General features: G+C 43.4%; 1 protein-coding gene across 1 annotated transcript in view; it reads left to right on the top strand.

Annotated features, from left to right (window-relative positions):
- Positions 1–364: 364 nt before the first annotated feature.
- Positions 365–21,035, top strand: part of LOC310792244 (NACHT, LRR and PYD domains-containing protein 3-like) — a gene marked incomplete at its 5' end in the record, with an annotated part of 133,906 nt that continues 113,235 nt past the window's right edge. The window contains one exon of the mRNA XM_083653971.1: positions 365–935. Coding sequence (XP_083510097.1) covers positions 365–935 — 571 coding nt within the window. The remainder of the gene's footprint in view (positions 936–21,035) is intronic.

Genomic DNA, 21,035 nt, shown 5'->3' on the forward strand with positions numbered 1-21,035 from the left:
CGACTAACCGTGCCTCCAACGTCGACCGTTACATACGGGAGGTCAATCGCTCTCTCACCAATCTGGAGCGACCCACTACACGCGAGAAGCTCTGGCTGGTCTGGAAGACCACCACGAGCACAGCCCGCGATTTCATAGACGTACTTCCCAGTCGGACTCAAAAGAGCTACCGACTCGTCTGCCAGGCCCTCCGACAGGAGTACGTCAGTATTCCTGCCCGATGCTCGCGAGACGGGCCGCTGAAGCTATCAAGCAGAGAGTAGACGAGGACCCCAGAGAGTACCACAGGCGCCTGTCAGCAGCCTACTTTCAGGGTAGAGGCCCCCCCACCGGCGGTGGGGAGGGAGATGAGGAGTTCATCCGCATGTACATGTCTAACCTGCACGAGAGCATAAGATCCAATGTGGAGACACACTGTAGGCACCACCAAGCCACACTGAGCTATACGCGACAGTATGCACAGCTGGCATGGGAAGCACGCCCCCGGGTAGCCAAGAAACACACAGAGGGCTCCCAAGTTTACAGGGTAGAGCCCGACTCGGATGAGGAGGAGGCCCAGGGGAGGGAAGTCTACCGAGTAGAGAACCCAGTAGCTGACAGTCTAGCCCTAGAGGGCGACAAAGTGCCCCAAGTCAGAGCACCAGCTGTTCCCCGGCCACCGCGGCCCCACGCACCCAGCCACCAGCCCGACAGGCAGGTAAGCTCCAGGGGCGGGGGCAAAGGGGGAGAAAACCCCCAGGGACGGCCCTGGCAGAACCAGGAGCCGGCCCAAAATCCTCATGGTAGCTTCTACCATCCAAGTCGGGGACGGTCCTGGCAGAGCCAAGACCAGGACCCACACCCGTCAGGTAACTTCCAAGGCCAAACCCAGGAAAAGCCATGGAAGAAACCACGTAAACCCAAGAAGAAGAGGAAGCCAGGGAGTGGCACAGACGGTAGGGACAGGCGAACAACCGCGGAAGACCAGTCGACCCGAGACGCGCTTAACGCTTTAGCTGACACATTAAAATTGTTCTTTGATAAAGACAAACCAGCTGGCTCCCCGCCGGAGCCAGACAAAACCCCGGTCGCATGACTCGGGGGGGAACCTCCGCCACCTGCCAAAGTTCGCTTTGTCAACAGGCGGAGGGGACCCCGAAGAACCAGATCCCTTCCTAAGTCTCCTTCTCAGGCTTCACCAAACCGTCCTACTCTAACTTTCATGGGCAACCTTGTCCGCAAGGGCAACGCCCATCACATCTACCCCCCAGTGGTGGTAGGGGGGTGCACTCGCACCCTCGCCTTAGTGGACACAGGAGCCTCCATCAGCTTGATGAGTGCCAACACCTTCGAGAAGGTCTGCAAAGCCATGCACACCACCAATAGGCCACTTCGGATCGAGCCTTGTGATTTTAGCAGGATAGGTGCATGTCCACTCACTCCGCCAGTATGCACTAACCACTAACCTAGGCTACATAGAGCCCTACTGCCAGTAACTCAGAATCAACCTCCATGCCTTACAGACTCTAACCAGCATAGTACGAGAGGACAAGACCTATGTGCACGCGACCAGAGACTTGACACAAGACCTTACAGGGAGATATCCTCCTCAGTCACCAGTCTGAGTGGGGGTAACATACCCCCCTACCTAGTCTCCCTATCTCTGGTTGAACAAATCTTAAAATCCGCCACGACCACCGTGGCCTAGCCCTCTCAGGTACACTTGGCATATAGTCTTGGCAGTGCAATCCCAATTTTCATAGATCCACAGCATCTAGAAATAGGATTCCTTGTCAACCTACCAATCATTGAACCGCAGAACATGTAGGCTAAAACACTGTCACACAACCGCTATGACACAGTCACTAAACTGAGCCTATGAATCAGACGGTCTTCTACACGGTCCCCCGAGGGACCAAACTAGTCTAGTTCAGCCCCAAGGCAACTGGACCCCCATTCACCAAACATGTAACCAGGTCATTAGAAACCCCACTACCTCACACTCCTTCTCTCCCTTCCCCTTATGCAAATCGTGTAAAAACGAAGAGCTAAGTGACCAAGACAGAGAACCGGGCCCAGGCCCTGCCTAAGAAACTTGAAGTATGACAATCTGAATGTATTGCTTCGTGTGATGTAGACTAGTATGACAATCGGAATGTATTGTTTGTGTGATATAGTATAGGATGACAATCTGAATGTATTGTTTGTGTGATATAGAATGATAGAATAGCTTGAGAAAAGTCCTGCCCGGACACAGGTGATCTGCCCGGACTTGAGCCCACATAGGACCACATAGCGTAGGACCTAACGAACTTGCTCCTTTCAGCCTCACGGACTAGGCAACCAATGGGTCGCCACCCGCAGGCCGCATGGCCCTGGAGATGCTTTAAAGACTGTGCCAGAACACACCCTTTCAACCATCGGGGGGATGTTGGGCCAGACATATTGGAGTATTGATATTGATATTGAATTAACATTGATATTGAATTAACAGTGATATTGAATGAAAGACATGTTGAACGAACACTGACATTGAATGAGAGACATGTTGTTTGAATACTGGCTGGTCCTTGTGGAGACAGTGGGAGCACACAACCCCCACACACCTGGCCAGTTGGCCAATTTGAATACCACACCCGTGATAAGAACCACAGGGGAGCGAGCCGATTCCTTTGTCCCACAGCAGCGAGATAAGGGGAACCAATCGGTGTGCCTAAACCACAGCAAAGACACGCCCTGCACCCCAAAACATATACAGGTTTGAAGCCTGAAAACGTCAGTTCCTAAGCAGCCTAGCTGCAGACAGGTCCTCCTCTGAGAAGTTCTAAGTGACTAATCGTCGCGACAGGACGTGCGTTTGTATCCAGAGACAAACCGCCCTTCCCCCCTGCCCGGACCCGAGCCGCCCAGGCCGCAACCAGGCCGACGACCTCCACATCAGGGCCAAGCCAGCTCTGATATCCTGAAACCGACCCGCATCGCCTGAGTGCCCTCAACCCGAAGAAGCGAGCTGTGAGGTTCCCCCTTTCCTCCACTGAGACGACAGCAGATGCAAGAACCCAGCGTGGCCAGCTGAGATCGACTGCCTATTCTCAAACCCCCGCTCCTTCCTCCACGTCTTCCTCTTCGAGACAAGCGGCCGCCCGCTCCACGAGCACCCCTCCTCCCCGCTGGAGGAACCTTGCGTGTCCGACCGCAACAAACCTGCATCCGCGTTTGCAGAGCTGAACGAACAAGCCAAGTAAGCTGACTGAATTGATCACTCAAGTCCGGGCTTAGAATTGTTAGAGTTAGATGATATATATATCTGTAGATATACATGATTGACTGATATGATACTGTGAATGAATCTGTGACTGTTTATGTCTGACTGTGACTGTGGGTTGTACATGCATTACTGAATCCGAGTGTTTAGACGCTAGCCAGTTACTTCTTCACCGATCCACGGAGTGGATCTAATATAGCCAACGAGCTGAGAGGAACTTGTTTCGCCAATTCAAAGTCGATTAACTAATCGTGGCGAAGTAAGAGCCTCACGGCCCTGTTTTTCATCTAGACGGTGTTATTTCTCACTCACGGGCACGTGCGCAAGCGCGTGAACGGACCCTTCCTTGCTAAATACTCACACACATAGCTATTAGTCGGCTAACCGCCATTTTGTGCCGAGAACACATTCCCTTAGTCTCCATCTTGGGCCGATCGCCATTTTGGCCCGAAAGCACACCCCCGTATCCTCCATTTTGTGTCTAGTCGGTCCTTCCGGGTCGGCCATTTTGAGAACAGACCCCTCACGCACACACACACACCCACACACACACACACTCTGCCTCCCTCTAGTGTTCATCCGGTGCTTTACACTTTTGATGCAGATAAATACCCCTACCTCACATTCACCGACCATGCATTGAAATGTTTAGAAGGTAACTCAGTTACAACGTGAATTCACTGACTGTATTGCCAATCCCTCTCTTTTATTTTATATATAATAAATATTGTCAACTTTTATTAGAATTCAACTGTTTCAGAGTGATTTTGTGGAATTGTGGTAAACTATTGTCTAAGGTGTAAGAACTCTCTCCTTTCAGATTAGACTAAAGGTGATTCAGATTAGGTCCGGTGATTAAGCCGGTGGTGCCCCTAGGTTAATCCTTACCAAGGATTACATATTTGATTTTAATAATTTTATGAAATATTAATAATTTTCGGATTATTAATATTTTATTTTACCTAACTAAATTCACCCAAATAACGAGCACAACATAGAGTATAACTACAGCCCTAAACCCCGTTGTTATACTCTAACTACACTCCTTAAACCCCGTTGTTATACTCTAACTAGACTCCTTAAACCCCATTGTTATACTCTAACTAGACTCCTTAAACCCCGTTGTTATACTCTAACTAGACTCCTTAAACCCCGTTGTTATACTCTAACTAGACTCCTTAAACCCCGTTGTTATACTCTAACTAGACTCCTTAAACCCCGTTGTTATACTCTAACTAGACTCCTTAAACCCCGTTGTTATACTCTAACTAGACTCCTTAAACCCCGTTGTTATACTCTAACTAGACTCCTTAAACCCCGTTGTTATACTCTAACTAGACTCCTTAAACCCCGTTGTTATACTCTAACTACACTCCTTAAACCCCGTAGTTACCCTGTAAGTACAGTGTGGTACCCCGTAATTAGCCTATAAGTACAAACATTTGTCCCCTGCTTCATAATACAGCCCGCGACCCCGTAGTTAGACTATAAGTACAGATCTTGTTACCCTCTAGTTAAAGTATTTTTTCACTCCTTAAACCCCATTGTTATACTCTAACTAGACTCCTTAAACCCCGTTGTTATACTCTAACTACACTCCTTAAACCCCGTTGTTATACTCTAACTACACTCCTTAAACCCCGTTGTTATAGCTACTCTAACTACACTCCTTAAACCCTGTTGTTAGACTATAACTACACTCCTTAAACCCCCCGTTGTTATACCATAACTACACTCCTTAAACCCCGTTGTTATACTATAACTACACTCCTTAAACCCCGTAGTTAGACTATAAGTACAGATCTTATAATTCACTCCTTAAACCCCGTAGTTAGACTATAACTACAGCCCTAAACCCCGTTGTTATACTCTAACTACATGCTTATTTGCGGGCTGTATTCTAAAGCGTTACCATCAGATCTAATGGCCTTTTCAACATTACTAGCGCGTCGGCTTATTCTTTTTAGCTGGAAATCGCCCACACCTCCATCACACTCACGCTGGATTCGTGAGGTAATGTCATTTCTTAAGCTAGAAAAAGTCAGATGCACAGTCCAGGGTTCTCTGGAAAAGTTTGAAATGACTTGGCACCCCTTCTTAGATTATTACCATAAGGAATTTGACACAAGAACTTTAGATTAGTAGCCCCTAACAGCTCTACCCTACCCTCTTCCCACCCCCTCTTGTTCTTTCCTTGTCTTTATTTTTTTTATTTTTATTTTATTTTTTTTACACTTGGTTGTCATTGCATCACAATTATTCAGGAGATTGTATAGCCTACATGTATGACATCATGCAACCTTGCATCTATTTTGTATTGTCTGTCTTCTACGGGGTTTGTTTTTTCTTGTTTGTATTGTTTAAAAACGAATAAAAACAATTTGAAATAAATACATTATCGATGGTGTCCCGGAATTTGAAGGGTCCCTGGATTTTTGCGATGTCAAAGTAGGGTCATGACTTGAGCCAAACAAGTTTGGGAACCCCTGCTACAGAGGGAGGGAGAGAGCCCCGCATACTGTGGTAGGTTGAGAACCAATGCAATAGACCAAATGCCACGAAAACACTTCCTCTCCTGCAGGCGGAGCATGCTGCTCACTGAAAGTGAAAGTAAAATGTGTCGCAGTTAGTTCAGACAGACTCCATTTTAGACACAGCAGAGCAGGAGGAGGACACGGGCTGAGCGCGAGACAGCGTGAGTGTTTTTACAACATTATTCTTATTCACAACTGTAGCCTGTGTGTCAGTTGTCTAGTGAACAGGGTCAACTGCAATCACATTCAAATGTAGGCTACTACATTTTGTTGTGCTACTACATAATGCAGTGTTACAGGGAGGGGAGGCAGAGAGAGACTCAGAAAAAGAGACAGAGTGAGAGATGCAGAGAGAGAGAGAGATACGCCAAAGTGGGAGACGGCCTCCCCAGTGTGCTCCAAGCAGTTTCAAGTCAGGCTCAGTGAATGTAAGTAAACAAAAAAAACAGTACCTTATAATTATTATCATTAGTTATTACATTAGTTATCAAAAGGAGAGCACATAGAATAGCCTAAATGTGTGATTTGGTTAAAGAGATAGAGATAGCCTACAGTATTTTGGGGGAATTTGAGTTTTTACAACTTTCCTGCAGTCAGAAACAAACTAATGTGCCATCTGACAGACATACGTATTTGGTGTAGTCTGATGTATGTCAAATAATATCAGGTTATGTTGGCACAATTGTTAGGTGTCGATGGGATCAAATAACTTCAAATCATAATCCCACCCTCTTCCAAGCTTTGTCTGGGGGAAGGCCCATACGCCTGCTGTTGCAGCCATTTCCGGAACCCTTCTTTCTAATACCTTTTTACATCAAAAGTCCCACTACACGTGTTTTTGTTACGCAGGAAAGCAGCAGGGCGTAGCAGCAGCAGCAGCACTCGCATTTTAAACTTTTATATCGCACTCTCTCAACCCGCGTTTCTCCACCGCTGCGGGCTGTCTCTCCCTCCTCCCTTTTCCCTTCTTCTCTCACGACGAGGGCGCTGTGTCAGCCCACCCAAAACAAAATGGAAACTTCCGGGTAAAAATTTCAAACTAATGTCATTTAAACAAGTAAACAGCCTGACTGATGCATGTTGGAGGAGGTGTTTCAGTAGGTGTTTCAACAAACGAAGCAGCAAATATTGTATCAAAATACTCGTGATGTTATAAGATTACATAAACTGTCTGTAAAGCATGACTCAAAATGTTGAACGTTACAATGAGGGTTTTATTTTTGAAAGAGCTAAAGCGGACGACCTACTTACATTCTGGGTGACTTGACGCTGTTTGCGCTTGGGCTGTGGGGTGCACTCGTGCATGAGAGAGGCTTTTTTTCTCGGCATATTCCGTCAATGTAAAAATAATTAACTGTTAAGAAAGTCGAGATTCAGGCTATGGCAATCACTAAATCTAAATCACAACATTTTTGGCCAGTCTAAAACGGGTTTAAACAACACAAACCTGCTCTGCACACCGCATGCACGCACGCACACACGCACGCGCGCGCGCGCACACACACACACACACACACACACACACACACACACACACACACACACACACACACACACACAATTATGAGTAATTTCCAGGAAGTTGGGAGGGGAGGAGCAATTTCCAGGAAGTTGGGAGGGGAGGAGCAAGATACATGAGAACAGGGAGGAGCAGAGAAACAAATATGAAGCCGTTTATTGAGACTCCATTTTGACACAGCAGTGTGTGAGTCAGTGTTATTATTACATAATAATACTAATAATAATAATAGTGGATACAAAACAATTGTTTCCTTCCTATAGGCCTCCTTCAGATGGGTTTAGGGTTTATCTTCACAATAAACACATCTTATAAACATAGTTGTCATTTTATGTAGATGGTGTGATGTGTGGATCCATGTGCAGACAAAGGGAAGGCAGCAGGCATGGTTTTAGGAGCAAATAAAGTCTTTGAATCTTCAAAATACAAAACAACAAAAACCACTAGCAGGAGGCTAGGCTAAAACTCAAAACCAACAGGTGAACACTGAGGACAAAAATATACCATAGACAGTAGACAATGACTTGACGAGGACGACACCCAGACTGAGACAATATATAGACAGGTAACTAATGAAACATGAGGGACAGCTGGGAAGGCAGGAACACACGGCAAAATGGGAGAACTGATTGGTGGGGAGAACTCAGGTAATGGAGCAGACTAACGAGACACATAGGCAACAGGTGGGAGGAAAGGCAGATTAACAAGGGAACATGGGCAACAGGTGGGGAGAAGACAGAGACTAATACACAAGGAATAAACATAACAACACTCCTTTGTCTACAGTAGAATACTAGTCACTGAGTTAGCTCCTCAGGAATAACCACACAAATACACAATCATAGCGGGCCACACCGTGGCCTGGGCGTAACAATAGTCTTTCAGCTATTAAAAAATGTAAATTGTAAATGTGTAATTTTGGTGAATATTTTAGCTTCAGATGCATCACTACCCACAGACCTCTGTTGTATTCAACTCTTTGAGGTTGTGCAGCGTCTTCAGACTACTGGTTATGTATGATTATGCTGCCATCTTGTGGCTGTCTGTGCTACTGGTGTGTTTTGCACTTTTACATTGAAATCATTGACTCTTGTGCCGTCATGAAAATGTGTGTTATGGTCTGATGATGATGAGATCCTGTCTCTATATCTTTAGAGGCTCCTCTATTTAGATTGAGCAATATTTTCTTATGTGCTGTGAGGGCCTATTGTTATTTTGTTTTATAAAATGGGTACCTCAAATCAAGCAATCTGATTGGTTCACAGCCATTGTATAATTCCAGTAACCGAGTTCAATAACCCATGGCCATGGGTTATTGGTTACCATGGCAACTCTCTTACTAAATGGCAGCGCTGCGCTCGAGCCAAACAGCTTTCTCCTGATCTGCTGTATGGAGGGTCACTAGTCCTTCAAGTCTTTGTACAATGAGTCATTATGGACGCATGATGGCGCAACTCTCTTACTAAAAGTACGTTACTTGGTGTCGGCATACGGCTCTGGGGCCGGTTGCACCAACTGGTCTTACACTGGTCTTAACTGCCTGTAACAGAGATCTCCGCGGAGACCTTTTTGACCGTCATCGTCGTAACTGCGGTCAACTGAGCCGTGTTCGTCGTAACACCGCCAGTTCGCTGTCTTTGAAAGCACGACGTTAGATTATAACTAACTAGTTGTGTGGCTTAGCCTTCCAAAATGTTGCCGTTAGTTTTTTAGAAGTTAATACATAGAATTGGGAACGTTACATTCAATTTCATTCAGACTGTCTTTCTGGCTCAATCGCCGCCATTGGTGCAACCGGCCCCTGGTCGGGCTTTGCTCTCAGCAAGCGCCAGGATTGGCCAATGTCGACTTCAGTCTCCAGAACGATCCAATCAAATCACCCGCACGTCTATCTTCTTGCTAGAGGTCCCGCCTTACAGTAGTGTTTCAACTGACTCTTAAAGAAAAACCATGCCAGTCGGACTTATAGTATTATTATTATTATATTATTATACTTGGAAACCGTTTTATAAAAGCAATATAGCACTCGAGCAGCGTGTGTTGTGAAATATATCACACTGATAAGCTGTTATCCCACTCGGCCTGCGGCCTCGTGGGATAACAGCTTATCAGTGTGATATATTCATCACAACACACTTGCTCTCATGCTATATTGCTTAAGTATAATATGTAGGCTATATATTTAGTAACTAAATATCGCACTCTAAGTATCCAAGTATTACTCAGTAGTAGGGATGGGCATCGAATTTCGAATTTTCGAATAATCGTTGTTATTATCAAGGTCGACTTTTATTATTGAAATTCGAAATTCGAAATTCGAAAAAAAAAAAAAAAAAAAAAAAAAAAAAAAAAATTGTGAAATGTTGCATTGTCTCCCCTGATTCTAAGTATAGTCAAATCGCTTGGTTTGAGCAAGTAAAACTATTTTTATAAGCATTTTAAGCAAGGTTTATGGAAAAATGAATGGCGGATGAAATCCCATGAAGAGGGAGAGGGGGTGACTTTGGCACCCCTTTGGCACTCAGACCTGAGCCTACTAAATATTTAATGAACCACTCATGATTGTCAAAACTGTTTTTTATTTTCGAAAATGTCAATGTCATGTAACATGTTCTTTACTTCAGTGGTGCAATGCTTGTTTGAGCTAAAAATCCACAGCAGAAGCTTTTTATATTAATTAATAAAGCCGTAGACTTAGAATCAGAGGAGACAATGCAACATTTCACTCACACAATTTTTTTTTTTTTTTTTTTTTTTTTTTTTTTTTTTTTTTTTACATTTTTTTTACATTTTTTTTTTCGAATTTCGAATTAAATTCGAATTTGGCCAGCGAATTTCGAATAGTGTTTTTGCTAGAAATGCCCATCCCTACTCAGTAGTACTAAGTATCGCACTCAAAGGTACAACAATATATGGCAAGTGCATATTCATTCATAGGCTACTCAAAAATGGAGCGCACAACATAACCAGTACAAATATAAAGTAAATACAAGAAATAGAAAACATCAATAAAATAAAATACACAGGCAAAATAAAATAGCTAGGGGGTTTCCTTTGTTAATTCAAAGGCATCAATAATGTTCTTTTTTCTGCTTTCTTTTTAATACATTTAGTGATTTGTGGAACAGTGATAGTTCTGTCATAAAAAACAACAATGGGGGGAGGTCTTAATACATTTACATGTATGGATCAAGTTAATGTACCTAAAATAAATAAAGTACTCAACAAAAATGCTGTACTTTTATCCCCCATTATGATTCCAAATCAAATGTAATATCATTTCTGGTAAATGGGGAGAGTAAAGGGATTTTGGATTCTAGCCAGTCATACAATATCACACAAGAGGATCCATAGTCTCTACATCTTAATCACAGAATACAGCAATTATATATATATATATATATATATATATATATATATATATATATACACTAGGGCTGTCAATCTCCCTCTATAATCAAATTCGAATTTCAGTGCTTTATACATTTTAATATTCAAATTATATTCGAATATTTTAATACATTTTTAATTGAATTAAAAAAAAAAAAAATTGGTCTGAGTGAATTGTCTTCTCATGTTATGTTCTGATTCTAAATATAGCTGAATCTTTGGGTTTGACCAAGTAAAACTTTTTCTAAGCATTTTACCAAATGTAGATGGAAAAGTGAATGGTGGATCAATATTCAAAATAATATTAGGCTAACAAATAGTCCAGCAATGATGTTTATTTAAGAAAACATGTTCCTTGTACAATGTACATACATTCATTGCATTAGAAAATAGGTCAGATAACCAGAGCTTAGTTAATATTCATCAGTGATGTATTGGTGCTGTCTGAAATGCTAAAATAAAATAATTGATAATAAAAAAAGACACAGCCTTTGTTTGAGCTCCTTATCAATAAACAAATAAGTAAACTTTGCCAAAACAACAATGAGCCATGAACAAAAAAAAATCATTCACGTATTGCACTTAAGAGCTAGCTACATGTTTACATTCAGTATAGCAGCTTCAACAGTCAACTTCAGTTAACAATGAATGAACATACATTTTAAGAGCTACAGGTAGGTTTACATCAGTATAGCAGCTTCAACAGTCAACTTCAGTTAACACTCTTTTCTTCAAGTGTGTTGTCAGAACTTGTCACTGTTCTAGTGTTCTAAAAAAAAAATAAAAAAAAAAAAATAATAATATTCGTTTAAAAATAATAATAATAATCGAATTTCGTTCATAATTATTAAATTCGAATAATATTCGAATATCAAAATTCGTTTCAACAGCCCTAATATACACACACACACACGTGCGATCGGGCTGAAACTTTCAGGGTGTAAAGGGCACCCGTGCAAGTGACCTGACGGAGCCGGATCTTTTAATCATGCTAATTAGCTAATGATATGATGTAATCAGTGCTGATGTCAAAAGTGATGTCATAGGGGCACACACACACAAGGAGGCATTAGACTCGTTTGAGTTGACTGCTGCCTCACCTGGAAAGCAACCGAGCAGCCGAGCACAGTCAGGCGAGGCGTCAACAAGTCGAACACCACTGACTGCACACTCTCTGCTGCTTTTCTTCTTCTACAGTTTTGTTTAACAGCGGTTTGTAAACAAATTAAAACGTGCATTAGCGCCACCCACACTCACTGCTCAAATGACACAACCCTTCAGATTACCTATTTTTATTTTTATGTAGGCATTACAGGTGGTATTTATGTAAAATATGGAGTGACAGCTTGGAATAGATATAAAATTGAGGTTTTTACACTTCACTGTGGGTTTGTGATGCACCTGTGTTTAACCAATGGGTGCTCAGCTTGATGCATTTCTCATCATCCTGTTCATACACCTAACCCAGAAGTGTGTGTGCCTTTCACTCTTTATTCTGTTTGACGTTGTTTTCCTGTCACAACAACAGCTCCCAAATAGTGCTGCTATGTGCATTAATAACAGATTGAAAGAAGAAGTATTCAAGATATTGCATAGAATTTATCCGGTTAATTTTAGAAAGATTCAAACTAGATATTGATTATGAGTGTGATTTTTGTGGACTAGAAAAATATACTTTTTTGCCCACTGTATACGAGGGATCAGCCGAGCAGCATTTTGGTAAACAAACCGCGTCACTGGGTGGAAACGGCAATGGAACCCTATGGAGTCTTAGTTTAAGCATCTGACTCTAGCCGGCTGACACAGAAAAACAGAAAAAAATCCCCCCCAATCCTGGTGTTCGCCTATGTCACGTGTTGCACACAAATATCATATATACGGAAGATGAACACTCCAACTTACTTCCTTGTCAGCTAGATCCACATTTTTCTTCTGGACAATTCTCAATGGCTTCCTTGTTCCTTGTTCTAAAAGAAATGCGGACTGGAACAATGACATGCAGCATTATTATGCCGACTGGAACAAGGAACTGCAGGAAACGCGGCTCCTTCCCAGAGCATTTTGCGAGCTGTTTCCAGCTTAAAGGAGGACTTACCCCCTAGATATGTATTAGAACAGTGATTTGAAAATACCTATGGAAAAAAACAAGAAATGACATTATGCTCTTGTCTATACTGGACTCTTTGGCTGTGTTCGAGTCGAGATTCTTTTTCGGAAATCGACGCCATTACAGTTTGCCTACTGCCTCAAAAATAATTTATTTGAGAGGGGCAATATCTCTATAAATATCAACAACTAGCCAACGCTGTTGGTCTGTATGGAAACAGAAAATCTGAAAATGGTTTTAAGTTATATCAATTTGGTAATTCAGTGGCGAACTAGAAATTTAATTATTTTTCTGCATGTATCTCTATGGAAACTACTCAAACTACGTTACGGGAGCAAAGTGACATGGGCTCGTTAACAGCAGCACACCCACAATAGGACAAACCTCTCGCTCTGGGGTAACACAATGCGAGATTTCTCCACGTAATTCCCTCGTCTAACTAGAGATAAACCACGCAATGAAATCCGCTTTTAATTTGCGTTTTGGGGCTTTTCGTGATTCTTGTTGAAAGTTACAGCATGACAGCAGCATTTTTCCTCTCAGGGCGCAGGAGAGGCAGCGCAGAGCTCTTCTCCTCTTCAAAGCCCCCCCCTCTCACTGCCCGCGCGTCCCCGCGGCGCTGCCTGAGCACACAGCAGCTCGTGCTCGCACACAGCGAGTCAACCCCCCCCCCCCCCCCCCCAGTCCCCAGTCGCTCTACTCTGCTGACATTTCCTCTCCCGTTTGACTGGCCGAGAGAAAGTGCTTCCAAGTCGGACTGATAGCCGCGGAAATGTCAGACTGTGCTCTCTCTGCTCTGGCCGAGTCCGAGAGAGCCCAGCTCTGCTGCGCGCGCCCGCGGAGCTTGGAGCTAGTGCATGAGGTTTACAGTACGACTCTCTCCCGCTCGCTCCCGCCTGCCTGCCTGGGCTGGAGACAGCTGCTTCCAACTCGGACTGATAATATATACATCATCATTCGAGCTTATCCAGGTAAGATATTAATAAAGTAGTGACACATTCAGCGGGAAACTAACTATAATTAAGACATGTGCCAACTTTGACGACGTTTGGTTCAGTATTTTAACACATTGAATGCCAGCCATGTTTTCATTCCTGTAGGTAAGTTGTGCCAGGGGTGTTTTTGACGATTCTGGCTCATTTTAGAACAGCCGAGGATTCTTTTCTGTTAAGAATTCATGAACACCAATCATCTAAAAATAACTAATAGAATGTGTGCTTTCTCTGTCTAAAAGAGTTAGTTTGCAGAGTTAGTAGTTATGTAGATATTAGCCGTTGAGTACAGCATGGTTTCAGCGTCTGGAAATTTATTCAGAGATAAATGGCTTTTTGTGAAACAGTCACTTTAACCATTCATTTTTGGCATCAGTAAGACCGTCAGACATTCTAAACAATAGTTTTGAACAGTAATTTCCTCCATAACAACAGGAAACACCCCTCTCATTCAAACTCCTCCCTCCGTGTGTCTTCTCCTCCTTCCTCCTAACAGCGGGCGTGTCAGAAGCGCGTTGTGCTGCCTGCCTGTCTGTCTGCGTGCCTGCCTGCCTGCTTGCCTGCGTGCGGGGACGAGTCTGAAATGGATTACTGTAAAATCGCCAAGCCATTTCCTTGAATGGCTTGCTCCCGCGGTGTGTGTGTGTGTGTGTGTGTGTGTGTGTGTGTGTGTGTGTGTGTGTTCGCGCGTTGATCCGCGGCTCTGGGGGGGAGGGGATCTCTGTCCGTTCTGTGTGTGTGTCTCCGGGCTCCTGACTGTAAAATCGCCAAGCCATTTCCGCGGGAGGCGGCTGCTACGGGTCCCGTGGCTGTGGCTTCTCTCTGTATCTGTCGCCACTTAGTGGTCGGTAAAATAGATTACACACATGCTCTTGCTCCAAATAGTTATCTCGAAGATGTAAAAGGGGTTGATTGATGTCCCACCGTCAAAAAAAAAAAATGTTTATGTAAGACGAGTTAGCTCGTCCTTGGCACTTAAGCGCTGGATTATGTAAGACGAGTTAGGTCGTCTCTGGCACTTAATGTGTTAAGAGCAAACTTCAACAGGAATAGGCTTGGAGTTCTGAGGAGCCGAAAGGGTACAGGGGGCGTAGGGGAGTAATTATCTTGAAATCCCATAGTCTTTGGGGACAACCTGACGTCAGGTTGTACCAAATCTCCCATTCATTTGAGAAGAAAAAAAAAGCAGTGTTCGACCTTTAGAGGGCGCTTATGCCAGATATGCTGCTGAAAAATGATACAAATGGTCAAATGGCAACAGTTTGGTGTCAAATGTGGAAATTCTGACCAGAATTCTTCACACATCACCCCCAAAGTCATATATATTGGTTAAAAGCTGAAAAAAAGTGTTTTGGAGGTAAGTTCTCCTTTAAGTAGTTCAGTGGTAAGTAGGGCTTAATTTCAATGTAGCCTGCAACAAGTGCAAGGCTTTAGTCCTTGATTAATTTAACAGGAGCCTTTTTTTTTCTTTTTTCTTTTTCTTTTTCATTTGAATGCAATGTATTTTTCATATGGGGACCATATGAATGGTGACTCGCTGTTTCCAGAGAGCTGATTGGTAAGCAGGTGGGTCTTTCATGGGTTTTGATATTATCCTCTGAACTTAACCTGCTACAAAGCAGGTTAGCCATAGAGCATAAGTTGCTATGGTGATCTATCTCGATAAGAAGTTAACTAGCGTCGTGGTACGGCAAAACTAGGGTTAAACCTGCAGTTACCTTGCTAAGCCAGTAATCTTGTTTCATGGTACAGGCTACTGTTGGGCTTGTTGATGCCTTGGGTTAGAATAGAATAGAATAGAATAGAATAGAATACACGTTATTGTCCAGCCAAGGCAAGAAATGTGTTATTGGTCTCACCCAAATAGGCCTACGTAAACACAAACATGTTTACAAGATAGGAACATCAACAGGACATGACATCACATCATATAAATCTTAATCAGGCATCAGCCAATAGGGCACTTGACTGCTCTCACATGCTTTGATCTTTAGGAGAGAGACACTAACAAGTATAGACCAGTTAATCTTGTTCACAGCAAAGTAATGGAGAAGCTTCCGATAACATTGGTAGATCTGAATATCACTGACAGGCTTTTATGTGTCACTTGAACAGGGATGCAGATTAAACCCAAATAGTAAATGTCCCAATCATTCAAAGAGAAAGCAATACAGAAAAACAATCTCAAATTATAAAGTGCAAAATAGTATAAAGTCCTATTGAGATGTGGGGGTGGGGGGTGTAGGAGAGTGTCAGTGCGATAATCTCCATGGAGGGGGGGGGGACCCCAGCCTGTTACTGAGCCAGTAGTGCTCAGGGGGCATCGGGGAACGGGTGGGGAGTCCCTTTAAAGTGATAAAGATCTGTAATATATACTGTAACTAATATAATGTATATCCTGTAATATCCTGTAGGTGACAGAGAAGAGGATGTCGCCTTCTGTAACTCTGACTTGGTTGATGTGGGTCTGCCTGCTGGCTGCAGAGAGCCAAGAGTCCCGTAAGTTTGGATTGATTTTACAGGCTTAGCCTATTTGAACACTGATTATTTATTTTACCTCAAGGGTGTAACATTAATATATTGCATTCACCTGGCATCAAGTCTGTGGTTTTCAAGCTTTTTTATGCCTCCGCCGGTGATAGCCAGGCCGGAGGCATTATGGATCCGGGTTGTCCGTACGTACGTACATATGTCCGTCCGTCCGTCCGATGTTCGTTAACACGATATCTGAGGAATGCCTTGACGGAATTTCATCAAATTTGCCTCAAACATCGAATTAGACTCAAGGATGATCTGATTAGATTTTGGTGGTCAAAGGTCGAAGGTCAAGTACACTGTGACCCCTCAAACGCTAATGTCAAGCTTGTTAACGCAATATCTCAGGAATGCCTTGACAGAATTTCATCAAATTTGCCTGAAACATCGCCTTGGACTCAAGCATGAACTGATTAGATTTTTTGTGGTCAAAGGTCAAACGCCTGTGGAGGTTTGCGCCAAGATGACATGAAGCGCAGCGGCCTGACACGCCCACAATTAGGGCTTTGCGCGCCGCTATTCAAGCGCAAAACGGGCTCTAACGCAAAATTACCGCCGTTGCGAAGATAGGGCCCAAAAAGCGTTTCGTTTCGAGAACCGTTCGTCCGATCGACTTCAAATTTAGTGGGTGCGCTGCTGGGAACCCGGCAAAGTGCAGTGTTGGGATCGGGGTCGGTGGGTGAAGATTGGGAAAGCATGATGTGTGAATGGGGGTTATACTTATCAGTTATACTTAAATAATGTTACTCTCCAAGAACATTTGCATATATCCAAGATAGCCTACCAGTCAAAAGGTTTGACACACCATATTTTCTTCATTTATTTGCCATTTAGAATAATAATAAAGACATCAATAAAAATTAAAAAGTTATGATAATAAAATTAAAAAAGGCTGCTGAACTGAATCGACACCGTGTGGTCAGATTTCATTTATAAAAAATATTTTTTTCTATTCTATCTATTTTGTGGTCACATATAGGCTATTGGCAGCAGAGTCGCATAACTCCATATTTCATACAAAGGACTATGCTGGAAATAATATGAAGCAATCACATCATACAGGCCAAAAGCAACACAGAAAAATGCAAAATGGAGGAGTAGTCTAGATATGAATAATCTGTGTGCAGGCGATCCCATATTAAATTGCTTAGATGTAGTAGGCTATTCTGGCATGTATGACCATGTCCAACCCAACGTCAGCCTCAGCTCTGTTGCGCACATGGCACCGTGCGCTTTGGAGACGTTTATGTAACTTTTTTATGCCGGTTTAGTGATATTTATCCACTCACCGTTCAGCTGCAATCGATCGGCGGGGTCAAACGTATCTAGCCTACTTGAGGGCACACAAATGAATATATAAAAACATATTCCAAAGTGGTAAGTAGGGCTTAATTTAAATGTAGCCTGCAACAGGTGCAAGGCTTCAGTCCTCGATTAATTCAACAGGAGCTATATGTTTTTATGCCTGCGCTGGCGATAGCCAGGCCGGAGGCATTATGGACCCGGATTGTCCGTCCGTACGTCCGTCCGTATGATGTTCGTTAACGCGATATCTGAGGAACGCCTTGACGGAATTTCATCAAATTTGTCTCAAACATCGACTTGGACTCAAGGAAAGGATGAACTGATTAGATTTTGGTGGTCAAAGGTCAAAGGTCAAGGTCACTGTGACCTCTCGAACGCCATTTTCAAGCTTGTTAACGCGATATCTCAGGAATGCCTTGACAGAATTTAATCAAATTTGTCTCAAACATCGACTTGGACTCAAGGATGAACTGATTAGATTTTGGTGGTCAAAGGTCAAAGGTCAAGATCACTGTGACCTCTCAAACGCCATTTTCCAGCTTGTTAACGCGGTATCTCACGAATGCCTTGACGGAATTTCATCAAATTTGCCTCAAACATCGACTTAGACTCAAGGATGAACTGATTAGATTTTCGTGGTCAAAGGTCAAGGTCACTGTGACCTCACGAATGCCATTCCCAAGTTCGTTAACGCAATATCTCAAGAACGGCTTGATGGAATTTCTGCCAATTTGGCTCAAACGTCGACTTGGGTGCAAGGATGAACGGATTACATTTTGGTTATCAAAGGTCAACGCCATTTTCAAGATTGTTAACGCCATATCTCAGGAATGCCTTGACGGAATTTCATCAAATTTGCCTCAAACATTAACTTGGCCTCAAGGATGAACGGATTACATTTTGGTGGTCAAACTTCAAGATCGCTGTGACCTCACGAACGCCATTCCCAAGTTCGTTAACACAATATCTCAAGAACGGCTTGATAGAATTTCTTCTGATTTGGCTTAAACATCGACTTGGACGCAAGGATGAACTGATTCCATTTTGGTTATCAAAGGTCAAAAGTCAAGGTCACCGTGACCTCTCGAATGCCATTTTCAAGCTTGTTAACGCGATATCTCAGGAATGTCTTGATGGAATTTCTTCGAATTTGCCTCAAACGTCCACTTGGACTCAAGGATGAACTGATTACATTTTGGTGGTCAAAGTTCAAGGTCACTGTGACCTCACACACCCAATTTCCAAGCTCTGTAACGCAACATCTCAGGAGCGCCTTGACGGAATTTCATCCAATTTGCCTCAAATGGCGATTTGGACTCTAGAATGAACTAATGGCGGAGGCATAAGTCTGCGTTGCAGTCGTTCTAGTTTTTTCTTTTTTCTTTTTCTTTTTCATTTGAATACAATGTATTTTTCATATGGGGACCATATGAATGGCGACTCGCTGTTTCCAGAGAGCTGATTGGTAAGCAGGTGGGTCTTTCATCGATTTTGATCTTATCCTCTGAACTTAACCTGCTACAAAGCAGGTTAGCCGTAGAGCATAAGTTGCTATGGTGGTGATCTATCTCGGTAACAAGTTAACTAGCGTCGTGGTAGGGCAAACCTAGGGTTAAACCTGAAGTTACCTCGCTAAGCCACTAATCTTGCTTTGTGGTACGGATGACATCACTGATGACAATTAGCGCAATCACCTAATTAAAAGATCCGGACCCGTCAGGTCACCCACACAGCCCAGGGGCGGAAGCCATTAGCCACTTTCACATCGGCCTTGAAAGCGGTAAAAGATACGGAATAGTGATCCGCGCCTCTGATGTGAAAGTTGTGAAAGCGGGGCGCTGAATAATTGTGTTACGCCTTTCGTTCCGCCAGTGGAGCTAGTCATAGCGCCGGATCAGCCTCCAATCCGCCTCCAATCCGCCTCCACCTGAAAGCGTAGGAGCGGCAGCACGGAACGGTGCGAATGGTCAGCTCATTAATGAAAAGAAAATACGGGGAAAACCACCTTACACAGCAAGAAAGGCATAAGTGAACGTAAAGAAAAAGTATACAAGCATGACTGCAACAGGGGCGCCAGGAGGAATGCTCCATGGCTACACTATGAGTAAGTAGGTTTGACTATTTTTTTTGCCGCCGAAAGCCTCCCACATAACAACTGGGCAAAGTGGAAATGCCTGAACCGGCTCCGCTCAGGCGTGGGCCGTTCCAGGGAAGCCCTAAGCAGATGGGGATACCTGAGTGGTCCAACAACGTGTGACTGTGGCACAGAACCCTGCACAGCAAAGGACCTAGCATTATACAACACCAAGGCACAGCAATGTACCAATCACTGGCTGGACATCATATAATCTGAATAGCGACTTCTGTATATGGACACGAAAAGAAAGACCATTTATGCTCAAACGATTCCGTTTCCTTACAAAAACTACTAACGTTACAGTATTCATGTGCATTTATAGCCTACTCCCCCGACGACGAGTAATGTACTGCAGCTGACATGCGGGTGCTTTCAGAACGGACGCTAAGGGACTGTTCGTTATTTATGAGAGGGGGGGTATGGTGCAGAAAGGGGGAGGGATATTAAATATTTTTTTGAGTACTGGGGAAGGACTTGTGTTTTTTATTTTGGCTTTAGGGAGGGTTATACAACTTTCATTTTTTGTATTTTGTATATATTTTTAAATGCGTTTTTTCGTTCCAAAATTCGTGTTTACTCCCCTATATCTATGGTTTACCTGTATGGTGACTGGACTCGCTCCAGACCGCTCACCGCTCGATACAGATTTCACCCGCTCGCACTCACTGCTCCGCTCAAAAGAATAAAAGAGATAAAAAGGCCAGGGTGTTTTAATTTGCGTTTAAACGCCTGGGCAATGGGCATTGCTCACTACAAATAGTAACATGAGCTCAGCAGAGTCGGCTGCATGCTCGTTTCTCTTCCTTCTCTCTCGCAGCAGCTGGCAACAAAATAGTGGGCGTGCACATGAAGTAGCTAAGCCAAGTCTTATTGGAGGCTGGAGCGGACATCACAGTGCATCAGTGTCACTCTTCCAAATAACGTTAAATCTGCAAGGGATATATATAGCACCTGGATTACATACATGTTTCACATAGGGTTGTGTTTTCATTTTTATTGTTTTATTTTGTCCAATATTGAAATGTTCTACAATTGCATGTGCTAACATAAACATTATTTATATCTACCACTTGGCCTATTTAGTCTGATTTGGTTGCTATTTCTTGTCAATCTATTACCCTCAAAGCATGCTGGGAGATTTCATATGTGGCTCAATTAGCCACGCATCGATGCATTCTGTTTCGAACATGTTGTGATTGAAACTGGAGCGGGACTGAGCGGTACTGAGCAGGTGATCGGCTTTATAACTAGGAGATGAGGTCGTTATTGGGC

This window comes from Poromitra crassiceps (assembly GCF_964638095.1).
Source record: "Poromitra crassiceps genome assembly, chromosome: 17".
Classification (NCBI taxonomy): domain Eukaryota; kingdom Metazoa; phylum Chordata; class Actinopteri; order Beryciformes; family Melamphaidae; genus Poromitra; species Poromitra crassiceps.